This window comes from Miniopterus natalensis, chromosome 17 (genome assembly GCF_054644295.1).
Source record: "Miniopterus natalensis isolate mMinNat1 chromosome 17, mMinNat1.hap1, whole genome shotgun sequence".
NCBI lineage: Eukaryota > Metazoa > Chordata > Mammalia > Chiroptera > Miniopteridae > Miniopterus > Miniopterus natalensis.
In genome coordinates, this window is record NC_142097.1 from 17019996 (window position 1) to 17030241 (window position 10246).

The 10246-nt window shown below is 50.0% G+C and overlaps 1 protein-coding gene across 3 annotated transcripts; it reads left to right on the forward strand.

Annotated features, from left to right (window-relative positions):
- The first annotated feature begins 3310 nt into the window (after positions 1 to 3310).
- On the forward strand, positions 3311 to 10012 carry SLC46A1 (solute carrier family 46 member 1). 3 transcript variants are annotated; one of them, XM_087826017.1, is made up of 5 exons: positions 3311 to 3561; positions 3944 to 4796; positions 6965 to 7048; positions 8685 to 8841; positions 9379 to 10012. In XM_087826017.1, the coding sequence occupies exons 1-5, from the start codon at positions 3334 to 3336 to the stop codon at positions 9434 to 9436; spliced, it is 1380 nt and encodes a 459-aa protein (XP_087682143.1). In that variant the 5' UTR covers positions 3311 to 3333; the 3' UTR covers positions 9437 to 10012. The 3 variants fall into 3 exon arrangements, with proteins under 3 accessions (XP_087682143.1, XP_087682144.1, XP_087682145.1); XM_087826018.1 differs by lacking the exon at positions 6965 to 7048; XM_087826019.1 differs by lacking the exons at positions 6965 to 7048; positions 8685 to 8841.
- The last annotated feature ends 234 nt before the right edge of the window (positions 10013 to 10246 follow it).

Genomic DNA, 10246 nt, shown 5'->3' on the forward strand with positions numbered 1-10246 from the left:
TCTCTTAATCCCCTTCGATTTTTTGCCCATTCCCCCACCACCCAACCCTCTGGCAACTATCGGTTTGTTCTCTGTGTCTATAAGTCTGTTTGTTTTGTTTTGTTTGTTCATTTGTTTAGTTCTTTAGATGCCACATATAAGTGAAATTATACAGTATTTGTCTTTCTCTGACTTATTTCACTTAGCATAATATCCTCTAGGTCCATCCATGTTTTCATAAATGGCAAGATTTCATTCTTTTTGATGGCTGAGTAATAAAAGTTCCCCCCCCCACATAAAAATAATGACATAAGCAGTTTTCTATTTTATTATAATCTCTTTGAATATGTCATTTTAATGGCTAGCATCCACTGAATGGATCTACTGTAATTTATTCAACCATCTGCCTGCTGTTCGACAAGTAGTTCGTCTACAATTTTTTTTTTTTACTATTGTCAGCAATGTTATGGAGAACATCTTGGTACATGAGGGTTTTTTGTGTAATTTAGATTATTTCCCTAGGATAGAGACTCAAAGGAATTAGAGAATTTAAGGGTTTTGATACAATGCTACCAAACTGTTTCCTGAAAGGGTACCTTGGCACTCCCTCAGCGATGTCTGTTTGACACAAGCCTTACCAGCTTCAGGCATTCCATTCGCATTTAAAACAAAATCTCTTCTCATGTGTTGGCCACAAAGAACAAAAGCAAAGGCACAGCACTTCCTTTGTTATTTGGAAGTGGGAGAAGAGCTCAGGAGTGTCTCATATTCGGTCTGTGTTACAAGGCGATGCTTAGTTTTTTTATCCAGTTGTTGATGGATGGGGGAGAGACCTTAAGTTGTTATCATATACACATAAAATATTAATCTTTTGTCATATTTTAAGGGGAATATTTTGTTTGTTGTTTGCCTTTTACTTTAGGTTTCTAATTCTGATGGAACTAAATCTGATTACTTTGCAATCACTTCTTTCCTTTAAGGATTTGAAAGGGAAGAAATTTTTAGCTCCTCCTGGATGATGTCATCTCTCTCTCTGGACCTCAATTTCCTCATCTTTTAAAAGGGTAGGCAGGCAAAGATGTGATCTCTAGCTCAGCTTCCTTCTAGGTAGAGATTCTTTTTTTCTTTTTTTAAAAAAATATTTCTTTATTGATCCCAGAGAGAGGAAAGGAGAGGGAGAGAGATAAAAACATCAAAGATGAGAGAGTCATTGATCGGCTGTCTCCTGCATGCCCCCGACTGGGGATTGAGCACACAACCCAGGCATGTGCCCTGAGATCGGCTGGATCCTGAGTCGACGCTCAACTGCTGAGCCATGCCCCGCCGGGCTAGGTAGAGATTCTTGAGCTCTGGACTCCATAGGGCAGCTTGACACGGGCAACCCTCTCCTCATGCTCTGGGACTCCAGCCAGGGAATCCTTTCTCTTTGAGGGGTTCATTTATTCATTCACCTACCACTTTCTGAACATCTACCATGTGCCAGGCATTATTCTAGGTACTAGGGATACAATAGTGAAGGAAACAAAGCTCCTGTCATCAGGTGGATATCTGAGAGAAGAGCATTCTAGTTAGAGGGAACAGCAGATGCAAAGACCCTGAGGCAGGAGACTGTTGGACAAGTTGTAAGGGGAGCAAGGAGGCCAGGGTAGCTAGAGCAAGGGAGCAGGAGGGATAGAGTAGGGGAAAGAGGAAGAGAAGGCACATGGTCTTAGGGCCCTCCTCATGACTTGGCTTTCACTGGATGAAATGGAAACTACTGGATTGTCCTGAGCAGAGCAATGACTTAATCAAAGCTAGGTTTTAAGGACGTTAGAAGAGGCCTCACCCATTCCCAGCTGACTGGCCTTGGCCTTACGTCTCTCGGCCTTAGTTCTTTATCTAGGAAATAATTCTAAGATTCAGCTGGGTACTCCTCCTTCACTGTAGCTGACCTAACTGGGCTAAACTTTTGTGTAGGTGGTGAAGAGGGAAGGGAGCCAACCCAAGGTCTCTATGTTTAATGTAGAATTTCCTATCTCTAGGAAAACCAAGGGTGACAGTGGTCGTGTGGGGGTGCAGGCCATCACTCAGCCCACCAGTAAATAGTCAGCATCTACTCCTGAACGTGGAACTCTTTCTGGCTCAGGGGAGGTGGGAGATTGTCAAAAAGCCAGCAACAAGGCCACACACAGTCGTGGTGCCCAGAAATGGAGCCCCACCTCCCCAATAATCAGGGCTTGCCTCCAGAAATCCATTCAGCTGCCTCGTTGCCAGGGAAAGCAACCATCCCTGGCTCTGCTCCTCTCAAACCAGGCCCAGGTCCCTGAATCAGCAGCCTTGGAGTCCCACAACTCTTTTCCTTAAAGCCACAGTTGAAATCTTACAACTATTAGAAGGATTCTTTGATGTCTTTCCTTCACCATTCTAGGAACTACAGGGCCTGATAAGGGCTTTGTCTGTTTCCTTCACCGCTGTGTTCCCAGAGGTTCCCCAGCATGGTCCCTGACACGTAAAGAGTACTCAGTAAATGCACTGAATGAATAAATAAGTGAGAAGGGCAGATAATGTTGTTCCCTTTTACCGGCAATGAAACAGGCCTTCTGGCCCAATTCCTATAGCAGGAGCCCGCAGGAACACAGGGCCACACCCAACGGCCTCCAAGGCCCTCCACTGTCTCCTCCTCCTCTGCCTCTCCAAGGGCACCTCAGAGCCAGCCCCCAGCCCCAAACCAAGACTAATTCCCCAGGAAAAGATCCGAGGGCAGAGTGGAGCAAGTGACAGCCTATTAGCAACAACAATAGCACTTAAAATGCACCCGGCACCGTTCTTCCCACAGCAACTCTTGGAGGAAGTTTCTATCAGCATCCCCATTTTAAAGATGAAGAGACTGAGGCCCAGGGCAGAAAGTGGTATATCCAAGATAGCAGCAGAAACCACGTAACTGAACCGAGGCAGTAAACAAAGCTCCAGGCTGTACTCTAACCCCGTCTGAGTCACACACAGAACATCAGCCTAGGCCTCGGAAGTCACGAGTTTCCCCACTTGGGCCTCGAGGGCCCCACGTCCTGGTTCCCTCGTCTCCAGATTGGGTCCTACACAGCGGCGAGTCTACAGGGTTGCTGGGAGATGAAAGCGCACAGTTTCGTACGGGCCCCGGCGCCCGGGGAACGATCGATACAAGTTAAATACTGATATTCCCGCGGGTGTTCGTCTGGGCCGGGAAGGGAGAGGCGCGGGCAGGACCCGCGCGCGGGCTGCAGGTGAGGTCACCTGGGGGCTGGGCGAGCGCGAGGGACGAGCCCGGTCCCATGAGACTTTGAACGGCCCGAGGCCCGCGCAGGCGCAGAAAGCCCCGGCGCCCCGAGGTGCACGCGCATGGAGCGGCGCCCGAGCTCCCCGGGCGAGCCCTGCACCCGGCCCGCGGCCAAAGTGCTGTTCCGGGGCCCCGTGGAGCCCATCGTCTTCCTGGCCAACTTCGCCGTGGTCCTGCAGGGCCCGCTCACCACGCAGTACCTGTGGTACCGCTTCAGTGCCGACCTCGGCTACAACGGCACCCACGACGGGGGGCGCTGCGGCAACCACAGCGCGAACCCCGCCATGCAGGTAGCGGCGGCGGCGGCGGGGAGCGCGCCCCGGGCGGCGGCGGCGGCGGCGGCGCGGGGGGGGCGGCGCGGGCGCGGAGGTGGGGTCGCCCGGGGTTGTGGGTGTCGGGCCTGACTGAGGGCTGCAGAACTGGGCATGCGTAAAGCGCCTCCGGCCTTAAGAGTTAACAAAAGGGGGTAAAAAAAATTAAGGGAAAGGGACCTACGTCCATTTTCCATTACCCCCCCCCCCCCCCCCCCCCCCGGCCAGTGCCTGAAGTTTAGGGCTTCAGACAAAGGCCTCATCCCTGTGCCTCCCAGGATGGCGGTGGTTCCCTCGGGAAGTGGGTTGGGGGGAACCCAGAGTGAGGAAGAACACCCTGCTAAGACTCATGCCCCCACAGGAAGTGGAGACCCTTACCTCCCACTGGCTCCTCTACATGAACTTGGGCGGCTTCCTGGTGGGGCTCTTCTCATCCACGCTGCTGGGTGCTTGGAGTGACTGTGTGGGCCGTCGCCCGCTGCTGGTGCTGGCCTCGCTGGGCCTGTTGCTCCAGGCTCTGGTGTCCACCTTTGTGGTGCAGCTGCAGCTCCACGTGGGCTACTTCGTGCTGGGCCGCATCCTTTGTGCCCTCCTCGGTGACTTCAGTGGCCTCCTGGCTGCTGGCTTTGCCTCCGTGGCGGATGTCAGCTCCCACCACAGCCGAACCATCCGAATGGCCCTGCTGGAAGCGTGCATCGGGGTGGCAGGGATGCTGGCGAGCCTCCTTGGGGGCCACTGGCTCCAGGCCCAGGGTTATGCCAACCCCTTCTGGCTGGCCTTGGCCTTGCTGATATTCATAGCTTTCTACTCTGCTTTCTGCTTTGGTGAGACTGTGAAGGAGCCAACACCTGCCCGGCTCTTCACGTTCCGCCACCACCAATCCATTGTCCGGCTCTACATGGCTCCAGCCCCGGAGAAGTCCAGGAAGCATTTAGCCCTGTACTCACTGGTTATCTTTGTGGTCATCACTGTGCACTTTGGGGCCCAGGACATCCTGACCATCTATGAGCTGAGCAGACCCCTCTGCTGGGACTCCACGCTGATTGGCTACGGTTCTGCAGCTAGGCACCTCCCGTATTTCACCAGCCTGCTGGGCCTGCGGCTTATGCAACTCTGCCTGACTGACACTTGGGTGGCTGAGATTGGCTTGGCCTTTAACATCCTGGGGATGGTGGTCTTTGCATTTGCGACCATCACACCTCTTATGTTCACAGGTAATGTGTGTGGGCTCACGGACGGTTTGTCCCAGAGGTGCTGGGTGAAAATTGGGGCCAGCCACTTGCTGGCTTATGCCTTTGGAAACATTGTTATGCTCCTAGCCTGCACTGGAAGACAGGCAACTAAGAAACCTCATAAAAATGGCACCTTTGTTACACACAAAATATAGAACTTCAGTAGCCAAATTAATTAACCCACATTATCAATCATAAATAGTGTTAGTAAGATAGAACAACTGACACAATATGGCTCATAGGTTAATTGCTTCGCTCCTTCACCTCCCACAGCCTATATTTACGGTGTTCTTAGACAAAGTCCATGCTAGTAATGTCTTAGTACTCACTTCTCTGACAATTATAAGACCTACCTCAAATATCCTTGGTCAGCTTCTTTGGTTTTTTTGTTAAAAGCCAGTCTTCTCTTACTGCAGACGTCAAATTCCTGCTTGTGTGTGTTCCTCTTCTTTTGGTGAAAGAGAGGCAGCTGAGAATGAGGAAATTAACTTTTTTATAAAGAGACAGATTTATTTTGATAAAGCTCTGAACTATGTTGTGTACAAAGTGAGCCATTCAATAATCACAGATTTATTAACTTGGATGCTTGCCTGGACAGTGAGGCTGAAGAGGGCCAGGTACCTTTCTCTCCTGCCCACAGCATCTCCCATGGACTTGATGCTGGGCTCAAAGCCCTCAGGGGTGCAGAGATGATGACGGCACTGTCATTGCTCTGGGGAGCCTCAGCAGAGTGGGATTTGGGAGCCTGACACCTGAAGGGGCCCTGGGGTGCCTCATCATATACCCACTTTGAAGGATCTACTGTCCTCTAGGGCAGCGATTTTCAACCCTTTTTTATCTCATGGCACACATAAGCTAATTACTAAAATTCTGCACCACACCAAAAAATATATTTTTGCCAATCTGACAAAAAAATAGGTATAATTTTAATTCCTTCATACTGGACGGCTATTGTTGTGCTGGCTATTGTCATTTTTTATTTGACAATCTAAGGGAAAAGAGATCAGTGTCCCTGACTAGTCAGGTATTTCATGTGTTAAAAATTCTTGTGGTTTACCAGTGTGCCACAGCGCACCGGTTGAAAATTGCTGCTCTAGGAGTTTGCAGTTTTACTGAAGAGGAAATAGTCACACGAGGGCAAGAAATGGTTGTGAAGGAAATAGTTTAAGTCTGAGAGTAACAAAATGCAAAGTGAAAAGGAACTTGCATTTACTGTGTGCTTACTGTGCCATGCTCTTCATGGGCTTTCTGGTGTATCCATTTTCTAGGGCGGCTGCTGTAACAAATTACCACAGATTTGGTGGCTTAAAACACAGAAATATATTCTCTCACAGTTCTAGAAGCAAGAAGTCAAGAATCCATATTACTGGACCAAAATCAAGGTGTCAGTAGGACCTTGTTCCTTTCAGAGGTTCTAGGAGGGAACCTGTCCCTCACCTCTTCTGGCTTCTGGAGGCTGCCAGCACTCCTTGGCTTCTGGCTGCGTCACTGTGATCTCTGCCTCTGTGATTACATTGCCTTCTCCTCTTCTGTGTGCCTTCTCCTCCATTCTGTCTGTGTCAAATTATTTAGGGGCCAGCCTATCAGGTTATCATCATCCAAGATAATCTCATCTCAAGATTCTAAACTTGATCACATTTGCAAAGACCCATTTTCCAAATAAGGTAACATTTACAGATTCCAGGGATTAGGACCTGGTATCTCAGGCCATTACTCAGCCCCCTACACACCAGAACCATCCTGTGGTGAAAGCCTTGTTACCCTCTTACAGATGGGAGCCAGACCCAAGGCCACACATTTAGTAAGCGATGGCATCAGGTTTTGAACTTCGGCTGCCTCCAAAGTCCGTGCTTGTCTTATGTGCCCTGCCACCTCCCTTCTATGTGGGTGATACCCGCTGGGTCCACAAAAGATGTTCTGACAAGAAGGCCATTGGTAGGGAATCAGCATTCATTGATAAAAGAGGTAACAGGCCAAAGCTTGAGAAGAGTAGTCTCCATTCCTCCTTAGTCATTGTCTCCTTCACCATCAAGGAAGTTTTTTCTGTGTCTAACCAGAGTCCCACCTGGGGTATGTGTAGGAGCTCTGCTACATCTTGCTTGTGCACTCCTCTTCCTAACGCCATTTAGTTGATGATTGTTTCTCCACAGGGTACGCACTCCTCTTCCTGTCTTTAGTCATTACACCCATTGTCCGGGCCAAGCTCTCCAAGCTGGTGAGCAAGTCAGAGCAGGGTAAGTGTCATGGTTAACCAGCATCTGCTTCCTTATGCCCAGTGGTCTCTTAACAAACTGCCCAGGGCTGGCAGAGGACCACAGTGCCTGGGATTTTCAGACCACAGAGTTGGAATTTGCAGTCAGAAGAGTATAGTTTTCTTTTGGGTAACCCAAGCAGAGGATATTCCCTTTCCAGACCTCAGCTTTTCCATCTGTAAAATGGATGCTGTGATGCCAGAGTTCCCTGCTTCGCTGGGGTCGGATCATGCAAGCTCAGAAGGAGTGAACAACCTTGTGATATAGGTTTCATTGTCCCCAAGTGACAGATGAAGAAGCAGAGGCCCACAGGGTTAAATGGACTCACCCAAGGTCACTCAGTAAGTGGTGGAGCTAGGATGCAAAGCCAGGTCTGTTTTTAAGAGCAGCAGGTCTTAGATATGGGTGTTAGTCCTGGCACCATCACCCACTGGCTATCTTAGGCGGGTCCCTTTTCTCTCTCTGGGCCTGTTTCTTGATCCATACAAGAGTAGTTCTTTTTTTTTTAATGTTTTTTTTATTGATTTGAGAGAGAAAGGGAGAGGGGTAGAGAGGGAGAGAGAGAAACATTGATTGGCTGCCTCCTACACACTCACTACTGGGGATCAAGCCCCCATCCCGGGCATTTGCCCTGACCAGTAATTGAACCGGTGACCTCTCGGTGCGTGGGATGATGCTCGAACAACTGAGCCACACCAGCCAGGGCAAGAGTGGTTTGTTCTTGGTGATATCTACAGGCCCTCAACTCTGACGGTCTGACAGTTTAATCTCAGCTTCTCTTGGGCTGTTGCTCATTTAGAAAAATTTGGATTCTGCTGGCATATCTGAATAGCTTTACTCAGGCCTCTGGGTCTTCAGACCCCAATCTGGAAACATCTGGCTCATCCACTTTTCCCCATCTGTCCTGGAAGGAGGACCTGGAGCCATATATAGACCACTGTCAGTTCTGTTGTCCCAGGACCCAGGAGCTTTCACTCATTCACTCAAGCTTTTTATCTAGCACCTTCAGTGTGCCCAGAGGTGCCAGGGGCAATAAGAAAAAAGAACCGCCCTTACTAACTGGCTTCCTCCAGGAGGCTAGGCCCTGTGATAGGGGCTTCACATGGGAATTTAATGTTGCCAACAATCTATGAGATAGGTAGTATCTTTATTTAACAGGAGGGGCACAAAAACCCACAAGGATAAGCGACTTGTTCAGGGACCAACCACAGCTAATAAGTGTTGGAACTGGGAATTAACCCCAGAACTAACCTCAAACAGGATATGATTTCCAAGGGGATAAGCCAAAAAACATTTCTCTCAGGCTTTTGCTAGAAGATATCACATGTAGTTTTTGTTGTTGTTGTTTTTTTAAAGTATATCTTTATTGATTTCAGAGAGAGGAAAGGAGAGGGAGAGAGAGAGACAGAACCATCAATGATGAGAAAGTCATTGATCGGCTGCAGCCCGCAACCCGGGCATGTGCCCTGACCGGGAATCGAACCCTGATAGCCTAGGATCCCAGGTCGACGCTTAACCGCTGAGCCACGCCCGGCCGGGCGACATGTAGTTTTTAATACATGGATTTGATCACAGCCCTATGTCTTTCAGACTCCACAGTGTGTTTATTTCTTCACAGGTACTCTCTTTTCTGCTGTGGCCTGTGTGAATGGCTTGGCCATGCTGATGGCCTCTGGCATCTTCAACTCACTCTACCCAGCCACCCTGAACTTCATGAAAGGGTTTCCCTTCCTGCTGGGAGCTGGCCTCCTCTTCATCCCTGCCATTCTGATTGGGTAACACAGGACTCTGACCCAAGCTCATACGCCCTTTATCCCAAAGGTTTCCTCTCCCTCCTCTTCCTCCCAACCAGAATTGGCTGCCCTGTTCCTGGAACCTTTCCTCTGTGGGCGTTTCAGTCCCAGCCTGACTTTCCCCATGCAGATGGCTGTCTGATCCTCTGGAAGCCAATTCCTAAGGGCAGGGCAGAGGGGCAGTAGGGGAAGGGTCGGGCTAACATTGCTTCTTGGCAAGGCTGTTCTCTCCCCGTTTCACGCTTTATAAACGGAACTAAATTGACAGATCTGCTAAAGGGAAGCTGGACAGCTTCCTTGGCTCGTTGTGGCTGGGCCACAGGTTTGCCTGCCCCACTGACTTCTTCCTCCATAGCCTTAAGAGTCACTTTCCAGAGCCCTCTTCTCAGGACATTGTCTTTCACCTTACCTTGGGAGGGGGATACCTGTACCAGACTACCCAATAAAGCCTGTGTCACTTCTTCAGGAATTGAGGGTTCCCCCATATAAAATTTGAACCCTCTCTCTGGTCTCTTACAGGATGCTGGGAAAGGCTAATCCTCACTCTGAATTCCAGCAGTTTCCCCAGAGCCCCTGATCTGCCAGGACCAGAGGACAGAGGCCAAGAGGAGTGAAGTGAGCACTAACCAACTGGAAGTATGCACCTGGGACCCACCCACAGCAGCACCAGCAGCTCCCCTCAAAGGCAGTGTTCACCTTGGATAAGGTGGTCAAGCTAGACCAAGGCCCCCACCTCATTCATAGCTGTGCCAGCCTGTGACTCAAGGATCTAGAATTGTAACCCAGACTGTCTGACTCCAGGGCAGGCAGTTGGGAAGCCATTTGGAACAGGGGTCTGTTTACCCTTTATGCCGTCAATCACATAAAACCCTGAAGGGGAGAAGACAGGTCCTGATAGAGGTGATGCCTCAGGGACCAGTGGAAGCATGAGCGCTGGCATCTCCGCTTCCAACCAAAGCTGCACAGCTCACAGTGCACAGTCCACGGTGGACAGCCACCAGCCACTCCTTAATGATGAATACTTCGAGGGGAGGAAGAGTTGGGAATGGAGAGAGTGCTTCTCACTTAGTGGAATCAATTCCCTCGGCTTAGCATTGCCAATCATACTAATAAAGCAGTATAAGCACACTGAAATGAACCTTCCAGCACCCAAGGCATTGGGATGTGGGCCCTTTATTTTCCCGTTCCGTCTGCCCACCATAGGTCAGACAGACAGCTGCTGGGCTGGGCAGAAGCCCCTGAGCTGCCATGGGATTGGTACTGGGTGTGGCTAGCCGGGACCTCATCTGACTGCCGGTTCTTTCACCTGAGCTGCTGGGAGATGAAGGGCTTCCAGACTTGCATCAAGCCAAGCAGAGAGGCTTGGACCAGAGCCCTGGCCACTCCT